Source organism: Simochromis diagramma, unplaced genomic scaffold, assembly GCF_900408965.1.
Source record: "Simochromis diagramma unplaced genomic scaffold, fSimDia1.1 OVJJ01000205.1, whole genome shotgun sequence".
NCBI lineage: Eukaryota > Metazoa > Chordata > Actinopteri > Cichliformes > Cichlidae > Simochromis > Simochromis diagramma.
The window spans coordinates 16,316,249-16,338,786 of record NW_024386782.1 but is presented as its reverse complement, the minus strand read 5'-3'; the positions used below and the strand labels follow the sequence as shown (position 1 = coordinate 16,338,786).

The 22,538-nt window shown below is 40.4% G+C and overlaps 2 protein-coding genes across 13 annotated transcripts in view; both read left to right on the top strand.

Annotated features, from left to right (window-relative positions):
• Positions 1–120: 120 nt before the first annotated feature.
• LOC120727791 (complement factor H-like) overlaps positions 121–22,538 on the top strand; it is a 36,228-nt gene continuing 13,810 nt past the window's right edge. The window contains exons 1-14 of one of the 7 annotated variants that reach the window (XM_040022294.1): positions 121–131; positions 4,162–4,238; positions 4,340–4,528; positions 5,040–5,216; positions 5,306–5,482; positions 6,205–6,267; positions 6,349–6,390; positions 6,782–6,844; positions 6,962–6,988; positions 7,093–7,149; positions 7,407–7,568; positions 10,623–10,784; positions 11,392–11,420; positions 11,528–11,759. In XM_040022294.1, coding sequence (XP_039878228.1) covers positions 4,181–4,238; positions 4,340–4,528; positions 5,040–5,216; positions 5,306–5,482; positions 6,205–6,267; positions 6,349–6,390; positions 6,782–6,844; positions 6,962–6,988; positions 7,093–7,149; positions 7,407–7,568; positions 10,623–10,784; positions 11,392–11,420; positions 11,528–11,560 — 1,239 coding nt within the window. In that variant the 5' untranslated portion in view covers positions 121–131; positions 4,162–4,180 and the 3' untranslated portion in view covers positions 11,561–11,759. Of the gene's footprint in view, positions 132–3,883; positions 3,903–3,948; positions 3,968–4,058; positions 4,239–4,339; positions 4,529–5,039; positions 5,217–5,305; positions 5,483–6,204; positions 6,268–6,348; positions 6,391–6,781; positions 6,845–6,961; positions 6,989–7,092; positions 7,150–7,406; positions 7,569–7,642; positions 7,694–10,622; positions 10,785–11,391; positions 11,421–11,527; positions 11,760–22,538 lie in introns of those variants that run through there. The other 6 variants (XM_040022292.1, XM_040022293.1, XM_040022291.1 and 3 more) reach the window with 6 other exon arrangements.
• LOC120727793 (complement factor H-like) overlaps positions 14,676–22,538 on the top strand; it is a 35,189-nt gene continuing 27,326 nt past the window's right edge. The window contains exons 1-8 of one of the 6 annotated variants that reach the window (XM_040022308.1): positions 14,676–14,880; positions 14,967–15,153; positions 16,588–16,776; positions 17,276–17,317; positions 17,436–17,600; positions 17,689–17,859; positions 18,602–18,632; positions 18,820–19,025. In XM_040022308.1, coding sequence (XP_039878242.1) covers positions 15,087–15,153; positions 16,588–16,776; positions 17,276–17,317; positions 17,436–17,600; positions 17,689–17,859; positions 18,602–18,632; positions 18,820–18,895 — 741 coding nt within the window. In that variant the 5' untranslated portion in view covers positions 14,676–14,880; positions 14,967–15,086 and the 3' untranslated portion in view covers positions 18,896–19,025. Of the gene's footprint in view, positions 14,881–14,961; positions 15,154–16,587; positions 16,777–17,275; positions 17,318–17,435; positions 17,601–17,688; positions 17,860–18,601; positions 18,633–18,819; positions 19,026–19,482; positions 19,509–19,631; positions 19,710–22,538 lie in introns of those variants that run through there. The other 5 variants (XM_040022303.1, XM_040022307.1, XM_040022305.1 and 2 more) reach the window with 5 other exon arrangements.

Genomic DNA, 22,538 nt, shown 5'->3' with positions numbered 1-22,538 from the left:
ACAGTGACATAAGTGCTGGTTTCATTTTATTTTACATTAACATTTTAACATAAAAATAAACACGTAATTAACAAAAATCCTGTTAAACCCACTCAAACTCCTCCATAAATGAACTCAAAATCCCATCTCAGGTGGGACATACACAGGTTCATTGATTTATTTTTTTTGTGACCTGAGTTGTCGCCTCTTTAGGCTCTGCCTGTTAATCGTGGTCCCCTGACAGTAAAGCACTTTCGTTCCCACGGCCCTCGGCCTTTCAGACTTCACATAGGGGAATATGCAAGATGCTGTGGCAGGTAATTTCAAATACAATGTTTCTATCAGATCAATAAACATCAGCAAACACACGAACAGTTTGTGTGCAGTTTGTAGCACAGTGTTGCAAGCTAAAGGTCCAGCTGCTGTTTTCACGGGGTGAGAAAAGAAAGGGCGCGAACTTCACTCAGAGATGGAGAAAGATGACAAAGACAGGAAAGAAAGAAGAAATGTTTATATTTAAAGATAAGGACTGATCAGTGGTGTTGGAAATTTAAAGCTTACATGTAAGTCCTCGTTTTTTTTAAATTGGATATCGGGTTTGTGCATGTGACAATATGCTTTTGTTCATGTTGTGAAACCTGCTGCAAAACAAACTGAGGTAGACTCGCTGTGGTTTGCTGCACTGTGATGGGTTTAAAGTAAAGAACAGTGTGTGACCGGTGCACAGTTAAACTGATGATGCTGAGATGCAATCACTGAATTCCACCTTCATACCAACTTTATAGTGTCTAATATAAAGACAGCATAAACTGTGTATTGTATAGAGAATGGAAATTAGCCAGAACAACTCACGAGACATCTGCTGACACCTTGTGTCAGCTGATCACAGCCTGTACACTAAGAAAATCTACTGGAGCTCTCAATAGAATTATTGTGTGCTGTGATTCTTTTGCCCACACTGAGCCATTAAGAACGATTTTAGCGTTCCCCCACGTGCTCAATCCCACTTCAGCCCCTGACTGTGCTCATTTTTTGCTTAGATGCAGAGTCATCCTCTACAACGTAGCCAACAGAAAACAGATTTCTTTTCTCTGCTCATGTTCTGCTTCACTGATTCAAACTGAGAATATTTACTAGTATTAAAATTTAGACTAAAATAAAGTTTGTATTTCCATTTCCTAATATTATTTTATTATTACATTAATAAAAAACAAGGTTCAGTTAGCTTTGCATAGAAGCAGCTGGTAGAAATGTGTTTCAAAGAGCTACTTTTACTCTGAGTACATTTCAGTACTTTTACACTTTCACTTGAGTAAAGAAGTGGAATCAGTACTTCAACTTTTACTGGAGTATTTTTAAACACTAGTATCTGTACTTCTACTTAAATACAGAATCTCTGTACTTTTTCAACATCTGGCTAGCTGCAATTCATTTACAGCAAATCCCACTAAGTGTGGGCCTGTCTACCCCAGTATTTCTCCTCCAGCTGTATTGGTGGATGAAACCTACATAGAGGATGCTTCCTAGGTGAATGAGAACCAACGAGGACTTGATCAGCAGCGGTCAGAGTACCCAGTGCCCACACTGTGAGCGATTGAAGAGCTGCTCCAAAGGTTTCTGTCTGACTGGTAACACAACATCAAATATGAGGCATCTGGAGTCAATCTGCATTGACCACTTTGTTAAACTTCCTTCAAGGCCGTCTTACATGAACACAAGTTAGAATATTTAACTTTGACCTTTGCCATTCAGTAAACTTCCCTTTCTTCTTTTTGAGCCATGGATTTAAGATTAGTATTATTATCCTACTGAAAGTCTGATTTTTGATTCTCTCACATAACTATCCAGAGGGAAAATCCAATGTTTTCTTATATGTTCATTGGCAAACAATTGTTTTGCTGTGCACAGGAGTAGAGTGGCTCCTCCACCTTTTTGGAGGGTTGGTGATTTGATTCTTCAGTCTGAAGTGTTCTTGAGCAAGACACTGAACATCTTATTTTCCTGCTATTCAACTTTGAACATGTGTGATAGTTAGTAAGCGCCTACAAGGCAGAGAATAGAGTGCTGGCTGAAGGAGTGGATGCAACTAGAAGGAAAAGGATCATTGAGTCCGTTTATTCCACCCTAGTGTTTGTTTTGGACAGCAAAGGCTGGAACACTTCCCATCCCAGTTAAATTTGTCTCTTTGTGACTGGAAATGCATGCAATTTGGCACTGAGATGCAGATTTTCCAGCAGATCCTTGGATCAAATTGAAGTGTCTGGACTATTCTTTCCATCAAACTCTACTCGCAATTTATTTTCTTTTTTTCACAGTGAATGATTTTTATTTATTGATTTTACAAAAGTGACAATTAAATATGAACTGGTGATTCTAAATTGGCAAGATGTGAACATCTGAGCGTGTTGGCCCCTCTGTGGCCTTGTGACTGGCTGGTGACCTGTGCGGGGTGTACCCTGCCTCTCGCCCTGCGACAGTTGCGATAGGCTCCGGCCTGTCAGCGACCCTGAATCGGATGCGCAGAAGAAAATGGATGGATGCATGCAAAATGTTGTTTTTGAGTGTCAGCCGTTTCCGCTGGATACAAATATATTTTTCACACATTGTCGATGCTTCTGTGCAACTGGTGTTGTTTTGTTCTCAGCGTCTGTCTGCAGCTTTGAACCCGTTTCAGGAACTTAAAAGTAATGTTCAAATCATAGCAGAGCTTTTTCCATGAAATAAATAAATAAAGGAGTATCCCAAAAAAGCAGCTCAGAGAGTGAAGTTGTGCTCTTTCATTTCTTCTCGTTTTGAAACACCATGTATGCCATTTTCCGGCCCTGAAATTAGAAAGTTACAGATTCATTAGAATCAAAAGTAGTAACAGAAATGTTGCCTGAAGATGTTCCCTGGATCATCAACAGGGAGAAAAAGGGCGATGCGAGAATACAGTTGCATTTAAAAAACACTCAAATCAACCAAGAGCATGACATTATGATACATTTATTTTCCTGCCTTTCTTTGAGAATGTACCATCCTAAAATCTCCTCATTAAAATGTAAAGGTGGTAAAGTGCTTTCATTCAGCCATTGTTTTCTATACAAATCCTATCATTGCATCTGCAGGGTCAGCTAACATCAAGTGGCTGATGCTGAGCCTCAGTTTTTGTACTAATGTGTGCAGTTACAGGTCAAGCTCTAGCATTGCTATGCTTGTCCTGAGCTAAGTATTACAGCATTGCACATATATAATATTTAACTGATTAATTTGATGACATCAGTTGAATTTGTTGGAGCAGAAGCAGCGAATAAGGTCAAAGCAGGACAACCTTTACATATGTCATGTGACACAAAATGATGTCAACATATTCGCTGTTAAAAATATTTGCTCTTTTATGGGATGTTTTATGTTTTCTTTGTCATTTGAAATTATAGCCAGAAATCCAGTTTTCCCACCAGCACTTTAATGCAGAGCCCATGAAGATCCAGGAGATGGTGATCACACACAAACTAAAGGATCGCATTACAGTCATCAGTAATAATCTAACCCTAAATCATTATTCCTCCTTATTTTATAACATGTTTTCACTTTTTTGCCTTTCACCTGTGTTACTCCAGCCTGACCTTTGGCTTGGCTGTGTTTGGTATTTCAAAACAACAAAACCGTGACCTCTGATCACGGCAGTCCGGGAAATCATTTTGAAATGCGCACTCTAAACAAACTGTTGTGAGAGCTGTTCCAAACAAGCCTGAATCCTGGACGATATATAGAGTAACCCAGCCCACCACACACACACACACACACATACAAACACAGACACGCTGGCATTACAGTTATAAAACCAAAAGTCAACATTAAATTAGAAATTAGAAGCTCAAACTAAAGGTGCACAGAGAGTCTGCAACTATAATTGTACAGAAGCAAGTATTTTTGCAATGCTGGTCAGTACATTCCTCCTCGTACAGTTTTCCTGTGCGTCTGAAATCAATTTGAAGAAAGAAAAAATGTAACTCTACAGGTTTGACTTTTCCCTCCAGTTTACTGGATTTTAGATGCTTGCTCCATTTGGGCATGTGGGCAGAGGTACGGCATGTGGGCAGAGGCATGGTTAGATTTTGGGGGAATTTCCGTAAATAATTATTAACCACCTCTGATTTTATCTCGTCTCTGTGCTCTCATGTTTGTTGCGTTACTCTGCAGTATTTGAGCTCCTGACAGGATGTGTGCGCGCTATCTTGGATTTGTGCTTCTGATTTGGTTTGCAGGAGTGACGCATGGTAAGAATATTAAATTCACTTCCTGCTATTTTCATACTTAAAAACACATTTTTAAAAAGTGCATTTTCCTCTAGTTGCTTACTTGTTCATCACTTTTTCAGCACAAAATGAAAATGTCTGCAGGGCTCCTGTGCTGGATGGGGGTTATTATGTCCCTGAAAAAGAGACTTACTTTCTTAAAGAAGAGCTCACTTACGCTTGTGATTCTGGACGGAAACCGGTGGTGGAGGGTTGGTGGGCGACAAGCAGATGTGAAGATGGGAATTGGGTTCATAAACCACAGTGTATAGGTAAGTGTTCAGTAATATCTCAACAAATTTGTTTCAGTTAGACGCTACAAATCTGCAGGAGTGCGAACTTTATTCAATACCATCGGTTAGCTGTTCATTAAAAGAACAATGTGGAGTGATGCTGTTGTATGAAAGAAGTAATGCATTCAGTTTGAAGCCATAAAAAATTATCCTTATTTGTTATTTGTTTTATTAAATTGTACTCTAATATGTAGTATAATATTTAAAAGTACACAGTAATGTAATGCATACCAAACCCAGCAATTACTTGACAGCTTAGTGTGAGTCTGACGAGTGATATTACTTTCTTCTGTTTACAGAACAGGGTCCTAAATCAGAACAATCGAGGAGCGTGTCAGGATACATTTCACTGCGTGTTGTAGTCGTATAACTATGCATGTGACAAATAAAGAATCTTGAATCAATTAGAGGACAAGAATAATATGAAAACAAGTAAAATACAGTTTAAAGAAAGTCATCAAATGAGTTTGTTGTTTTTTATCTTCTTCAGATCAAAATGCCTGCCTCCCCCCAACAATACCTCATGGAAAATATGATAAAGCAGAAGACGGTTGGTACAAAAAACAGGACTCTATTTTCGTACAATGTGACGATGGATATGAACGCAAAGACAACCGTAGGCCCAGGTGTAGAAGTGGAACCTGGAGCCCTTTGCCTGTCTGTGAGAGTAAGTCTGCCAGATCCCACACAAACAAATCACTTTCTCACCACCTTCGTCAGTCGGCTTGTAATGACAGGTTTTTTTGTTCCTCACAGGAAAGAGAGATTCATGCAGTGAGCCTCCAAAAATCTCTCATGCAGTCATAATTCATCAATACAAGGAAGTGTTTTCTGCAGGTTCAGAAGTGCAGTATGAATGTGAAGAAGGTTATACTCGAGAGGGCAACAATATCTTTTGTGAACGTGGACAATGGACTGCAGGGCCAACATGCAGTAAGTGTGTAAAAAATTAATTTTATTTTTTCTCACCTTTCTAAAACCTAAAACAATGTTACAAAAGTTTATAAGGAACCAGTTTCTATATGTACGTTAATCAGAAGAGATTCATGCACAGCATGTGTAGAAACTGAATTATTGGCTTTTGAAATTGAAGTTGCACTTTGGGACAGCTTTTTGTTTACTTTTTCCTGGTGCAGGTTGATCTAATGTTGCAAGATGACAAATGACCTGCAAGAATATTTATTGCTGCTTATGACAATAAAAATGAACCCTGCAATCCAAAACAAAGAAACAAAACAAAAGCTGCATAATAAATACAACAAGGTCTCACTAAATAAAAATCCATATAATTATATAAATGCAGTCCAGGTCTGAGAGACATTAAACTTTACTTTGGCAACAGTCTGTTAGCATCATAACAGGGAAGATTTACCTTTTTTTGGGTCTTTTTTCTTCTTTACATGGGCTGCTTAGTTTTTATAGGATGACAACCACACCTTTTATCAGCAGTAACTGAAATTATGTAGGACTTTTGTCTTGTTTGACAATTTGTATAAAATTTGAGAATAAATCTGATAGGATTGCCACTGTTACTTGAATTGTGCTCTGAATTCATTTGCAAGTCAGCAGGTAAACAACAGTTTATGTGACAGAGCACGTTAGCATTAAAGCTGCTTTTAAGCTGAATAGTCTCAATAATATCTTCGCTTCTGCAGACGAATCATCAGCAGATCAGGGACCCCCTGCATCAGACGCAGACGTCCAGCCTGAGGGGGGAGGTACATTTTTAATCGTTTTGTCCGTGCACCTCATCTCTGTGTTTGTGTATACTTTAAATCTAAAGCATGTTTTTCATTTAGACAGAAGAGGAAGTGGAGCTGGCAGTGGTAAACAACCGGAGGGTAAGTGAAGCATATTAATTAGTGGATCCAGTCATCTCATCTCTCAGATTATTGCAGCATTTTTGTACACAGATATTTATTTTTGACTCTCATTTTTGATTTAGAAACAAGAATTGCAAGACAAGCATTAAAAAAGAAAACGGAAACTAGTAAATTTCAAATGCTTTGCAGATTATTTGGCTTCAATTTTCACCCCAACCCTTATCACAGATCTGAGGAAGCTCTAAATTATCATGTCATTACTCTCCATCTTGATAAAGCAGCCCTTCGTGCTTCCAGCCCATCACATTTTTACATAGATACCTGAAGGAAAACCTGACGCCTTAAATGAGTAGATTAAAAATATGAACTGTTGCTGTTTGTGCTGTGACCTCTTCTTGTCACCAACCAGTGGAGGGAATGGGCAGAGGACAGCACGACCCTGCTGTCAGTGGGGGACAACCTTCAGGTGGAGGTAGGTTTTAGACATAAATCAGATATGAATGAGTGTGTATTTGCCTTGCAGTCCAATGTTTCTATGAAATCTATGCAGCATGTACCATATAACTAATGAGTTATCTGTTCTCATCAGGTAGAGGAACTACTGGACATCAGGGAGGTACAGCTGGCAGCAGGACTCATTTATAAGTCAAAGAAGTTTATAAAGTGAAGCTGACTGATCTGTTGTCTGTATTTGTACATTATCTGCTCTGAATCCTGCAGGATCTTCTAGCACCTCTGACTCAAATAACAGAGACAGTAGACCCATGCTGGTGAATAGTAAGTTGCTTTTCCACTTAATCAGCATATACATCAAATTCAGTTTATATATTTATTTTAGTTTTTTGAATGACAACAAGCAGCTGGATTGGAATAAGAAGCCAGCGTTAATGAATGAATGAATGAATGAATAAAACTTGTTGATCACTGCAATAATGATTCATGTGGGTAAGTTGTACAGGAATTCAAAGATTTGGAAAACTAAACAGCTGAGTACACAATGATCATTTATTTACACTCACTTTCTCTTATTTTAGTTCAGTCATGTGGAGCCCGCCCAAACATTGAACATGCTGCAGTTATGGAAGAAGGTCCAATGTATTTAAAATACCAGTGTAATGGCTTTTACAAACTAGCTGGTCCAGACACTGTGAATTGTTACGGTGATGGTAGCTGGTCCAAACTACCCACCTGTGAAGGTATATGAAAATTTATTTTTACTCCAAAAGTTTAAAAATGTTCTCAAAAATTATTCTTATGTTTGTCTGTGAAGGTTCTCAGTCATCCAGGTCATCGTAGTCTAAGGAGCTTGCAAAGAAAAGCGTCTGGAATTCTTTAAGTTGCTTGAAGACGTTTCACCTCTCATCCAAGAAGCTTCTTCAGTTCTAAGGTCAAATGGTGGAGAGTCCCAGATTTAAATCCAGTGGGAGTATCCCCCCACAGAGGGACAAAAGGACCCCCTGATGATCCTCTAATCACATGAGCCAAGGTGTGAAACTGGGCGTGGGTCCAAATCAGCCAGGGTTTCGGGTGAGCTCATTGTGAGACCTGACCTCACCTTATCATGTGATTTCCTGAGGTCAGATGGCCCAGGATGTGAGTGGGCGTTAAGGCGTCTGGGGAGGGAACTCAAAACTGGATTATAGATGGCAGAGAGTTGGTGTCGTAAACCTCCGCCTCTGTTCAAAGATGGTCGCTCACAGTGGACATAGATGGCTTCTTTCACTCCTCTTTCAAACCATCTGTCCTCTCTGTCCAAAATGTGAACATTAGCATCCTCGAAAGAGTGTCCTTTATCCTTAAGATGCAGATGGACTGCTGAGTCTTGTCCTGTGGAGGTGGCTCTTCTGTGTTGTGCCATGCGCTTGTGAAGTGGCTGTTTGGTCTCTCCAATGTAGAGGTCTGAGCATTCCTCGCTGCACTGTACAGCATACACCACATTGTTAAGTTTGTGTTTTGGCGTTTTGTCTTTCGGGTGAACCAGTTTTTGTCTGAGCGTGTTGCTGGGTCTGAAATGCACCGGGATGTCGTGCTTGGAGAAAACTCTCCTGAGTTTTTCTGATACTCCGGCTACATAGGGGATGACAATGTTGTTGCGTCTGTCCTTCTTATCCTCCCTCGCTGGTGTCTGGTCTTCTTTTCTGTGCCTCTTTGCTGACTTTATGAACGCCCAATTAGGATAACCGCATGTTTTAAGAGCTTCCTTTACATGCGTGTGTTCCTTCTTTTTCCCCTCAGGCTTAGAGGGAACATGTTCTGCCCGGTGGTGTAGGGTCCTAATTACTCCAAGTTTGTGTTCCAGAGGGTGATGGGAGTCAAAGAGGAGGTACTGGTCCGTGTGTGTGGGCTTCCGGTAAACTTAAATGTTGAGGTTGCCATTCTCTTCAATGTGCACAGCGCAGTCCAGGAAAGGCAAACAGTTGTCCTTTGTGTCTTCCCTGGTGAACTTGATGTTTTTATCCACAGCGTTAATGTGCGCAGTGAAGGATTCCACTTCTTGTGTCTTGATTTTGACCCAGGTGTCGTCCACATATCTGTACCAGTGGCTGGGTACTCTTCCTTTGAAAGAGCCAAGAGCCTTCCTTTCCACTTCCTCCATGTAAAGGTTGGCTACAATAGGTGACACGGGGGAGCCCATGGCACAGCCATGTTTTTGTCTGTAGAAGTCTTCGTTGTATTTGAAATATGTGGTGGTGAGGCAGAGGTCTATCAGTGTGCAGATCTGATCGGGTGGGAAGCTGGTCCTGTCTTCTAAGGAGCTGTCTTCTTGTAGTCGTTTTCTGACAGTCTCCACGGCCTCCGTGGTGGGTATGCAAGTGAAGAAAGAGACTACATCAAAGGACACCATGGTTTCATCTGGATCCAGGGTAAGTTTCTGGACTTTGTCGGTGAAGTCGGTGGAGTTCTTGATGTGGTGTGGGGTGTTCCCCACGAGAGGTGCAAGGATGGTAGCAAGGTGTTTAGCAATGTTATAAGTGGCTGAGTTTATGCTACTGACTATGGGTCTGAGTGGGATAGCTTCCTTGTGGATTTTAGGAAGTCCGTAAATGCAGGGTATGGCATCCCCTGGGTAAAGGCGGTGATATGTAAGGCGGTCAATGATTCTTGAAGGCAAGCTATAACTTTCTTTTTGTAGCTGCTTGTGGGGTCTCGCTTTAAGGCTTCGTAGGTATTGTTGTCACTGAGGAGAGTAGAGATCTTTGTATGGTAATCTGTAGTGTTTAGGACCACGGTGCATCTTCCCTTATCAGCTGTTAAAACAGTGATGTTGTGGTCTTTGCTCAGGGAAGCGACGGCCTTCTTTTCCTGTATTGTGAGGTTGGATGGAGGGACTTTGGCACTGGAGAGAGTGGTGGAGACTTTCATCCTGATTTGCTCTGCTTCTGTCTGTGATAATTTATTAATCCGTATGGCGGTTTCTGTGGCTGTGATGAGGTCCACTATGGGCAACTGTTGCGGGGAAATGGAAAAATTGAGTCCTTTGGCTAATACTCTCTTTTCAGGTTCAGTGAGAATCCTGTCTGAAAAGTTCTTTACCCATTTCTCCTGACTGTCTTCAGGTGTTTTTTCTTCTCTGAGTTGTGTAGGTTCAGAATGAGGGGTGTGTGTTTTTGAAAGCAAGGTGTGAAATTTCCTGCATTGTCTTTCTTTTCCTTTAGAGTGTTGGGGCCACTGAGCCTTGTCCACAAACTTGTAAACCTCTTCTAAGATTGGAGAGGGTGGAAGGGTTTCCAGTTCCTGCAGAGTCTGGCTGATCTTGATCTGGAGGGCATCTATAGTGAAATGGACCTGTCTTTCGCTTAAAAGCTGACTTTGTGCTCTCTGTAGAATCAAGTCTGCTCTGTATCCCCTGACAGTGGATCCAAGGCGCAGGCTCTTAGGAACATCTCTGCTTTGTCTGCATCTTAGGTCGAAATGGAGATGGTTCCTATAATCCGCTAGTTTCCTTGATTCCCTTTCATACTCCCGCACCAGTTGAAGGGTGTTCCTCCCAAAATGTACGGCAATATGTCTGTGAAGGTTCTCAGTCATCCAGGTCATCGTAGTCAAAGGGGGTCCTTTTGTCCCTCTTTGGGGGGAAACTCCCACTGGGTTTAAATCTGGGACTCTTCGCCATTTGACCTTAGAACTGAAGAAGCTTCTTGGATGAGAGGTGAAATGTCTTCAAGCAACTTAAAGAAGTCCAGACGCTTTTCTTTGCAAGCTCCTTAGACTCTTCTTATGTTTGTTTTTACTTGTTGTTGTTTTTGCAGACGCGTTCTGTGTGGTGGATCCTGCTAGATATGCTGGTTATGGTCTTGCAGCAGCTCAACCTGAATACATGCGGGAAGGAGAAGAAAAACATTTTTCTTGTACTGCAAGAGACAGATATATTTATGTTCGGTGTGCTAACAGAAGAATATATTTGGGCATATGTAAGTATTTATCTCTTTACATTTTAACTCTTTCAGTTTCTATTTTCCTTTAGCAGCAAACATGTATGAAAATTTCTTCTCTGGGACCTGATACACAAACGAGAGGAATAGTGAAAGAAAAATAAAAAATAAACATTTCCCACACAGGAACATACTGAAAGAGCATTGCTGATTTGTTAAAAGCTGCAGCTGATGTTTGTCTATAGGAATGACACATTCACTTCATGTTGTTGTATGTAGAGTTGTCCCCAGCTTCCAACAGCCAAACTCATCTACCTGCCTTCGTCCCAGCACATCACACAAAGCAGGAGATTCACTCTTTATCACAGGAACAAAGTGATTTAGTGTGCAGCATCCACACTTGTTCCAGTTGCCCCCAAATCACCACAAAACAGTTTGTTATGGTTACAAAACACACAATGAAGTAACTTTAACAAATGTTAATATGGAATAAAAGTAAAACATGAGGAATAAAAGCAGTCTGGCTCTTTAAGAACAGAGAGGATTTTCCTCTGTGGGTTTATCTTTGAATGCAGTGAATCAGTCCTCACTGATAAAGTTTATGGATCTGAGCTTCTAACTGACAAACTATCTGCTTCTTGTTTAGGCTGTACTGGATATGAATTTCAATATTATGTAAGTGTTATTCTTTGATTTATTTTCAAACAAATATAGTTTCTTTGAAATAAATGTGCTTGATGCTTTTTACTCAGCTGTTGTTTGTTTGTTTGTGTTTTAATCAGAGACCATGCTACGAACTCAGAGGACCTTTCTGAAACACTTCAACCAGAACCTGCAGAGCAACAATGAAACATGTTTCTTTTCTTTGTACAGTTTTGGGGCTGATTGTTCTTTAAACACCAAACTGTCCATAAATGATTTGAACTTTTCATGCACTCAGTACATGATGTGCACACTGAATCCATAAAGTGTCGATGGCTGGCTGAGGTCTGAATAAAATGTTTCGTCATCAGAGACGTCTTTGTATTGCTTTGTCTGCTAACTGTGTAGAACAGTTCTTTTACTATGCACACCAAAATGTTGTTCAATAAATAACAATAACGGAAACATTATAGTAAGCACACAAGCACAAGTTTATTGATTTGTTTTACTTCATGATGGTGTTGGCTTTGGTTAGTGACCGAGAGAATGAGATTGTGGATACAAGCTGCAGAAAACAGCTTCGTCTGAAGGTTGGCTGAACTCATTTTTACAGATGAGGTGATGATGAGTTGATGCACCACAGTATCACAGAGAAACGTGTCATACACACACTGATCCACTGTTACACAGTTAACAGTTGTCACAGGTTGACATTTTCAAACAGTCTGTGACGGCACAAAAACCCTCATTTGGTGTCCTGGTCCAAGAAACATACAACCCAGCATTTGAGCCAAGCCCGAAGTTTCTTGTGCTTCACAATATCAAAAGCAGAAAGCAGCTATTGTCCAAAAGAATGAGGGCTGTGATATCTCCTGAATCTAATGTGAGTCACAAATAATTGATCACCTTCAACAAATCTTTTTCAGGAACATGAAAAGCTCTGAAGTCTGACTGAAATAGCTGCTGTATCTCATTTGAGAAGAAGTCATAACAAAACCACTTTTCCCAACACTTTTGACATTAATTTACAATTTGTAATTTATGTTAACAGGACAATGATTTCTTAGACTCAGCATAAAGGTTACATTTTATTAGAGTAAACCCTGGATTACTGTATTGTTAAAAAAAGCAGGAACAGTGGTTTGACAAAGTATTTTTGGTTTTTTGTAATATTCAACAAACAAACCTGAATAAATACAAAATCCAGTTTGTAAATGACGATTTCATTTATTAAGGGATATAAAGCTATTCAAATCAATCTGCCCCTGTGTGAAAGAGTAATTGCTCCTCTTGTTAAACTATGAAACAGCAATTAACCACATTTTAACCACAAAAGGTGAGTTCAGTTTCAAGAAGCCACAGCCTGCTTACCTGATTACTACCAGGTCGAGAAATCACTGAAATAGAACCTGGCTGACAAGAAACATGTCATGTCCTGATCTGATGAAACAGCTGAGAAACAGATGTCCGTGAATTATGTTTCTCAGCTGTTTCTTCTAGAAAAGGTTTGTCTAGAAATTGAGAAACGGGTGAACCTTCACAGGAAAGATTTACTCCAATTTGGTGGTTATTGGTGTCTGGGGCTGGGCGCTCAGGTATGTACTGGCCTGCCGCTCGTAACTTGGCCAGGCCTCTTCTGGGCTGTGGGGGCCCTCAGGCCTCTGGGCCTGTGCCTCAGTTCACTCTGGCAGAGCCTGCGGGCACGCCACTGCAGCCCCCTCTGACTTCTACTCCGTGGCTGCTGGGTGACCCCTCGTCTGGGGCTCTCCTCAGCTCTTCGCAGGAGGGTGGCACGGATGCCCCTCCAGTGGTCCTCCTTGGGCTCTCGCGCTCTGGGACCTCTGGATGTCTGGGGCCTGGATCTCCTCCATACCTGCTTCAAGCCCTGGGGGACGGGTCTATGGCTCCCCACACCCTCTAGCAGATCATTACATGGAGAAACCTTTTGAATAGAAGTGTGCTGATCCACACAGGTGTTCACAGACACAAACTACACCTTTCTTGGCTGCTACCTCAAAGCACATTGTGCGCTGTCAGTCCTGTGTGCTGCACAACAACATTCAACATTTAGTATTTACTCTTATTTACTGTTAGCTAGATTAATGCAATAGTGCTGTGTTTATTATGTTGTTCTCTTTTTTCTTTCTTTTTGTCTCAACAGGTGATCCGGGAGATTTTTTTTCTTTTTAAGTGTCCTTTCTCACTGTCCCCGTTCCCCTCTGTTTTTCTGTTCCTTGCAGGAAGTCACACGAGAACCCAGAACAACATCTTAAGAACTTCAGGTCTCACTTCTCAGTTGAGTTCAGATTCATGATTCAACAATTAGGAACAACTGGGAACAACAGCAACTCAACCACAAAGTGGTAGACCACGTAAAAACACAGAAGGGGTCAGCAAATGCTGAGGCACATAGTCAGCAGAGGCCACCAACTTTCTGTAGAGTTTATCGTTACAGACCTCCAACCTTCATGACGGCTTTAGATCAGCTCAAGAACAGCACGTAGAGGTTTCATGGAACAGGCTTCTTGTTCGAACAGGACTGCGCACCAGTGCAGAAAGCAAGGTCCATAAAGACATAGATGAGCAACTTTGACCTTCACAGTCATGACCTCAATCTGACAGAACACCTTTGGGATGTATTAGAGCAGAGAATATGAGTCCAGTCTTACACCTCCATTCACCACGATGCTAGCCTAGCAATTTAATGATGCTCGCTTAAAATAAAATGGTGGAGTAATGTGACTGTATTTACCTCACCAAGGTTCAACTGCATCACTTTGACTTCTTGCATTAATCCTCACATTAGAGTCATGTACACCGTGAATATATCACCCACATTATCGTTGCTCCTTACTACACAGATATGTTTCTTACAGTCATTTCAAGTAGTGTGTAAACTTTGATGGAAACCATAAAAATGTTAGCAATGTTAGATATACTTTTAGAAGCAGCTGAATGAATTGCACAATCAGGTCAAACATACAGCCTCTGATCCATCGAGTCCGGGAAGTGACTTTGAAATTTGGACAGTAAATAGTTTCATTGATTTGATGTTTCAAAGTAAATGATTCTTGTTGGCTTCAGGGAAAATGCTCAGAACTGCTCCAAACATACGAACCAATGTGTAATGAATAAAATCAATGAAAAATAGATGTTGCTGAGATTTTTCCCATATTTCTTTTATTCATGTTTAAAAAGAACCTCAATAAAAAAAAATGTGACCACATATCTGAGTAAACGTTTGTGGGAAAACAGTATTTTTTTCCACGTTCTTTCTCAAAAGTTGTTTTGGATGTGTACGAACTTTTTTCCATCCCACAAAATGGGAAGGGCCAAGATGATTGCACAAACTTTCAGGTGACAGTTGTGATAAGTAGCTGGTTCTCATGTGGATTACCTTTAACTGCTGGTGCTGCTTTGTTGTTGGACGATTTAAAAATGTGCATCAAATACTTTGCATTTGCTCTTCTTTGGTTTCCTGGAGTGCTGCACGGTGAGAACAACAAGTAACTTCACAGACAAACATTTACACTGGTTGATAATGTTTTGCATTTACTTCAGTGTTGTGTTTCAGCACAGAGCACCACACAGGCCTGTGATGCTCCCACACTGGACGGTGGCTTCTTTGCCCCAAAGCAAGAGACTTACTCTCAGGGCACCAAGCTGAGCTACACCTGCAACGAAGGACGTACGCTAGCAATGAAGGGTTGGTGGGCAACCAGCACATGTCACAATGGAAAATGGTCTCATCAGCCACAGTGTATAGGTAAGTCCTGCCAATAGCTCTTCTTTCTTTGCTTGTTTTTCTTGGTTGAAATATTTTTGCACAGATTTCATGAGACAGTAAGGTAGAATGAACTCCTTTTTACTTTATGTGACTTTTAATTTAATGCCAACATCAGTTTAAAATTTTAATGTGTCAGATTTTTTTTTTTAATGTGTTTCACTAACGTAAAGAAATCTGGTCGCCTTCTTTCCAAGCTCCTTAAACTGCCATAACCTGGATGACTGAGAACCTACACAGACACAATGAGCTTGTTTTTACTGTCAGTGTGATAGAGTGTCCTCACTGAACAGGAGATAATAAAGATATAACTGTCAGAATTATGGCTGTTTCTATGACTGTCACAAAGACTACATTTTATGTTAACTTTTAAAAGAATATAATATTGATTACATGTCAGAATCAAAAGAAAATTCCAACATTGCTGATTTTTCAGAATCTGATTGAAACCTATGTGAAATTGTGAAAGATAATTCACCTTGTTTAAAAAATAATAAGGTGCGGCAAACATTCTTCAGAAATTGTGGCCATATAGTATCACCTAACACAACTGCTGCAGATTTGCAGATTTAACATTGAGCACATTAACCTGCTGGAAGCAGTCAGTAGAAAATGGTCGGCTGTGGTCCCCAACAATAGTAGGCTTTGGTGTTTAAATGATGGGACCCAAAGTGTGCTGAGAAAACATCAGTAGACCCTACCAGCCTGAATCATGGATCCATCCTGCCTTAGATGGAAAATTAGTGATGGATGGATGGCTTCAGAACAACAATCAGATGATGAGCAGCGAGCAAGACTTGGGAAGGAAGAATTCATTATTTTACTGGAATGGTGGGGGGGAGAAGAAAGGACGACATAAAGAGACGAGGACAATGAGAGAAAAAACAAAAGATTTAGTACTTGCAGCAGGAACAGGGAGCGAAAAGTGGTGACAAAAGAATAAAAGTTCACATCACATGAAATTCTCCAGCAGCCTAAATCTAGTATGTGAGGAGAGGAGTTTCAAATTTAATTCTGCATTTTAAAGGAGCCAATAAAGGGAAGATGATACAGGAGAAGTATGATGGTTCTTTCTAGTCCCTGATAGTACTCTTGCTGCAGTATTTTGGATTAACTGTAAAGTATCTGTAAGTATCCGGTTGGACACCACAGTCTGCACACTATGATGAAAATTATTGGTCAACCAAATTAATACTGGTCAACACAGAACAAATTCGAGACCAATGCCGTTAATAAGGACATTTTATGTAGTTTTTGTTTTCAGCTCCTCACAGTTTTTTGATCCATGACTCAACACGCAAAAGTTTTTATGATTAGTGTTTAAGGACTGTAGGTTTTGTGGGTTTGATCCTGTGAATAAGCTACAAACAAACGGCCCTGCTCTGGGATTAATAAAGTCTTAAACAAATTTTACAGAAAGTATGAATGCGTGCAGCGTGCCTCCTAAAATCCCCCATGCAGTCATCGTTCATCAGGACTACCAGGAAGTGTTTGCAGCAGGTTCAGAAGTGCAGTACGAGTGTGAGGATGGATACACTGCAGAGGGAGCACACAACAAAAAATCTGTTTGTACACAAGGAAGCTGGACAGCAGTGCCAACATGCAGTAAGCTGACTGTTTAATGAGATCTGCATTTATGTATTTACTTTTTATGAATTGGCAATAATCCACAGTAAGTCTTAAAACAACTGATCACATGACACTTGTATCAGTGCACAAATGAATGAGAATGTTTAGTGAATGATCAGGTGGTCAGAAATATAATAAATAAAAAATAATAAGTATTCTGCAATCATTTGAAGTTTACAGTCTACAAATGATGCACGTTTAAACAGGAAGTGGACTGTCAGTGTCTGTTTACAGTCTTTTCTGCTGTTCATAGTGAAATTTAATTAAAAAACACCCAGATATTTAATACATATTGAAGTGACTTTATCCTTTTATTTCTGGGTGTTTTTGAGCAGTAATAGTTCTAGGATGCATATGTAGTGTGTGTAGAACCTTGTTAACATAAAAATGACTGACAAACTTGATAAAATAATAATAGAGAAAATGTTCAAATTGGCCTAATCTCAAAGCAAAATAACTGTTTTGTATCTTTCAGGATCTTCAAATGAGGGAGATACACGTCTTCGTTATACAACAAGTAAATAAGTACATTATTTTCTCCTTGAATTTATTCATGCTGACCAATCAGAATGTTAAGTGCATTACCTCAGCCACAGTTTGGTGTTTTCAGAAATATTCCTGCGTTTTCATTTCAGTTCAAAATTGCGGAAACTTCCCTGTTATTGAAAATGCTGTTGCCCAGCAAACTTCACAATACTATTTGACATACCGATGCCAACGTTTGTACAGATTAGTGGGTCCAGAAAGAGTGAGGTGTATCAGCAGTGGCCTGATGTGGTCAAATTTACCTAAGTGCAGAGGTATAAACACATCAGTGATAATCATTTTTAAGGATCTCTTAAAGTGTTGGGGAGAAATTTTAATTTAATGGTTGTTTCTTGTGTCCAGCTAACTTCTGTGCTGTCAACACCAATGACAATCGTGCATACATATCTGTGGGAACTGTGCACATAGAAAATGGTGAGGAAGAGAGAGTGGAGTGTGTGAAACAACACAGCTGGTGGCTTGAACATTATTCTAAGGTTCGATGCATCAATGGAAGAGTGGAGGCAACTGAATGTAAGTATTACTGTAAACTCTCTATGTTTGAACGTGTCAGTCAGAAAAGAGTTTTCAGTGCTGTGTTGCCTACATGTTAACACGTTTTTATTACCTATAAGAAAGAATACTTTTTAACAAATAATAAAACTGAACATGAATCATTTTAATAACAACTACTTTTAAAAGATCTGAGCACTTAATGTCTCTCAGTGTCGTCAAATCCAACCAAGCTTTTACAACTTTAAACTCCTTTAAACACAGAAAAAACTACAGCAACTCTGCTGATTCACTGATTCCTTGTAGCACGTGCTGTCGCCCTGACAGCTTCCCTTTCCCTGCACTAATGCCTGTGATGATTTAAACCTGAAGTTATCCTTGCCTTTTCCACTTGGCAATTTCTAGTGGAATCACAATAGATCTTATAGACCTGATGAATATGTATTTCTTTAACATACACAGGAAAGCTTTAAACAGAGTTTACTGTGTGATCGCCTTTAATGAGGCTGATAAATATGTTGTTTACTTTGTGCCTCGTGTAAACACACGGGACTATTTAGTAAACAACCATATCCACTTCTATAGAAACTTCTGCCTCATGCAGTGATTTAAACAGTATCCCAGTAAAGTCGATTCAACAAAATATTAAACCTGATTAAAAACTGTCAGCAGCTTGTAGACATGTAGAAAACTGAACACACCTCATCTGCAAATGTTAAGTAACTGAAGTGTTCACACTGAGCTTCTGCATCACTGTTTACAGGTTGTAACAAGGGTGGAACATGCAGCGGTGAGTGTTCCTCTTTAAAAGAAATGCTGTTATTGCTCTGATCTGTCATTTAACGATGTTTCAATTGAAGAATGACATCTTGATTTTTATACTTAGTTTTCTCACTTTCGTTATTTTCTCCTTTGTTTTTACATTTTAAAAATTGTATTATATTTGTAATTTATTCATAAAACATCTGTTCTTCTAACCAGGGATTGTGTGACTAAACCTGTAGCTGAGGATTTGCTCACCACTTTGGAGCTTTTACAGGAGGAACCCGACTTATGATTGCATCGTCACAGCCTGTGTTAGCTTTTCATTTTCATCTTCAAAAATTTAAGAGAAAATGGTTTGTGTGCTCTTATTTGAGACACAAACTCCACCAAACTGAATAAAGTCTCAGATTTTACCATCAAAACTGCTCCTGCTTTGTGTGTGTGTTTTATTTGTTTAGTATCTGAAGAGCACTGATTTAAACCTAGCTGTTGTCAGGTTTATATAATGGATTGTCATTTATGCTTAGAAATATTTACTCATATATGCTTAGAGTTTTATAATTAGTTGTAGATTGATAGAGGTTTGATCCGTAGTAGTCTGTGGAGACTGTGTGCCTCCCAGAGCACTCTGGCATGCACACACAACTTAAGGTCAGGAGAGAGGTTATATCTGCTCTTACTGATTTATGGTATAGGACAGACCTTCCCAAAGTGTGGGGCCCGCCCCCTAGGGGGGGCGCAGAGCCATTGCAGGGGGGGCGCGGCATGAAAAGGGAAAAAAAACAAAACAATGCTTGGACACTGCTAGCATCTGCACCTCATCTGCAAATGTTAAGTAACTGAAGTGTTCACACTGAGCTTCTGCATCACTGTTTACAGGTTGTAACAGGGCAGAGCATGCAGTGGTGAGTGTTCCTCTTTAAAAGAAATGCTGTTATTGCTCTGATCTGTCATTTTAAGAATAAGAATTGCATCTTGATTTTTTTACACTCGTAAATTATTCATAAAACATATTTTCTTCTAACCAGAGGTGCAAAGCACAGCTGTAGCTGTGGATTTCCTCACCACCTTGGAGCTTTTAAAGGAGACACCTGACATATGATAAAGCATAAAGCTGCTGTCCACCTCGTCCTCATCAATCAATCAATCTTTATTTATAAAGCACTTTTCATACAAAAAAAAATGTAGCACAAAGTGCTTTACATGGTTAAAAGCAGCCCACCCCACCCCACCCTCCAACTCACTCCCCACACTCTCATTAACATAAACGATGTGAATGCACACATATCCCCCCCCACCCCCACCCCCCCACACACACACACACACACACGCGCACACATAAAGAGTAAAATTGGGCTGGGTACGCATGAGCCAAGTGAGGAAACACTATAACAGGGAGCCGTCTGCACCGGGAGCCGGTCACAGACTGCAGCCTCCGGGCTGGGCACACAGCAGGAGGGAGGCAAAGGAGCCCCCAGCCAGGCTGAGAGGACCCCAGAGCCACAGCAGCCACGGTCGATCACAGCCCCGGTGCAGAGAGCCCCCTCCGAGGAAACACTGGAGATGTGACACAATAGGATATATACAGGGTAAAACGATAAAATAAATAAGAACGGGATACAATATAAATATAAATAGAATAAGAAGATTAAAAAATGAATAAGAATAAAATCAATAAATATTAGGTAAAGCCTAAATTAATCATAGAATAACAGGATAGAATAAATAAGCATAAAATAAATAAACGTTAAGTAAAAGCTAAATTAAAAAGGTGGGTCTTGAGCCTGTTCTTAAAAACATGTACGTTCTCTGCGGCCCTGAGCTCCTCCGGCAGGCTGTTCCACAGACGAGGACCGTACCACTGAAAAGCTGCGTCTCTGTGTATGTGTCCTGACTTTAGGGACGATCAGAAGGCCAGTACCAGAGGACCTCAGGGTCCGCGAGGGTTCATATGGTAAAAGCAGATCTGAGAGATAAGAAGGCCCGAGACCATTAAGACGTTTAAAAACCAATAAAAGAACTTTAAAATCGATCCTGAAACACTCGGGGAGCCAGTGCAGCGATTCTAAAACCGGTGTAATGTGGGCCCGCCCTCTGGTCTTCGTCAGCACACGAGCTGCAGAGTTTTGTAAAAGTTGTAAAGGTGGAATATTCTTTTTAGGAAGACCAGAGAGCAGGGCATTACAGTAATCAATGCGACTGGTAATAAAAGCATGCATCAGCATCTCCGTGTTGGCCCGAGAGAGAATAGGGCGGACTCTGGCTATATTTTTTAGATGATAAAATCCAATTTTGGTTACATGTTTAATATGTGGGAGAAAAATGCATTTAGTCAGACAATAACAAACACTGGGTGTCTGTGACAGATTCTGAGATAAAATACATTTTATCATCCATTACATGGTCACATGAGGTCACATGATATTTTAAATCTTTATACAATACTTTATATATGTTGACAATAAACCAAAAACTTGTATGAACTATAATTTTTAGGTTAAGGGTTTTTTTTTTCTTGATCCTGGTCCTATAAATCATTACCTCAGTTTTGAGTGTCTTGGCAAAGGCAGTAAACACTTATGTACATGTTGTGTTTTTGTTTTGTATTTTTTAATAATAAATCCATTTTGGAATAAGAATGTAGCAGAGAGCTTCATTTCCAAAACCAAAACTTCAAGCAAAACGTTAAGGATTTAGTTCAAGCTGTGATTGGGGTTATGTCATATCATAATATTAATGATGTTTCAATAAGGAGAGTATTGAGATTATCAGCGTGGGAAAGTGGTAGTGATGTAAAGAATAAAAAAAGCAGCCTAACAATGACTAATGACACTTTCCACTGATTCCTTTGCTTCCTTACCTGAGTGAGTCCTGAAGTGCATTTCTAGACTTCCTTTAAATTCTTTCATGCAGACTTGACATGTAAATTCTTTCCTTTCCTTCACATTTTAGCACTTAACCATCAATCAGGTCAATCAGGTGTCAAAACATGTTTGTGTGTCCCTATATGGAGGACGAAAAGAGAACATTCAACAGGTCCAGAGACCATAACCCTGTCCACGTATATATACACACACAAACATCTTATCTCCTCTCACTGTGTGCAGCTGTCACAAAGCAGCAATCAGTGGCTTTGCGATCTTTGTTTCTTGGACCCAACTGGCACCTCTTTCTCTTCTGCTGTGTGCTTCTTTCCTGTTGCCAGATCGGAGCACTTTTTGTCACTCCACACCTTCCCATTGCTTCAGTGATGTAGGTTGGTAGGGTTGGGGTACCTTCCAGTCGACTGTTCATGTGAGGTGTCACAAGCGACATCAATCATGTTGTACCAAAGCACCGTGGGCCACCTTTGCGTCTGGCGTTTGCAAGTGTAGTTGCCAACCATCTGGTCCATAGTATCTACTCCTCCTTTGGTCTGGTTGTAGAAGAGAACTGCTTCTGGTTTTTGCTTCGGGCTGTTTTCATCCTCCATCTCGCTGTGGTGCATTGTGCTGAGCAGCAGAACAGCCGTTCCCTTTTTTCTCACATAGCTGATCATGGTCACACTGCCATTGAACCCATATTCAGTGCCGTGGACCTCTCTAGACCTGGAAGCCTTCATAACTGGAGGAGTGTCTGGCTTGTTCTGTCGCAAAGTTCCCACAATAGTAAGACCCTTCTCCAGGAGATGCTCTGCAAGAGGCACACTGGTGAAGACGTTGTCAGTGTTGATGTTGTGACCTGTGTGTCTGAATCCACTACACAACTGACGGACAATGTTTTCCCCCAGATTCTTCTGGATGTCTTCCCCTGGTTGTCTCCCTAGGTACATGATCCCATCAATTGCATATGGGGTGGGTGCATCACACACCCAAAAGATTTTAATGCCATACTTGGCAGACAGATGTCTAAGGGGGACAGTCAGAGATGCGAAGAATTAAAGGTTCATAGAAGAT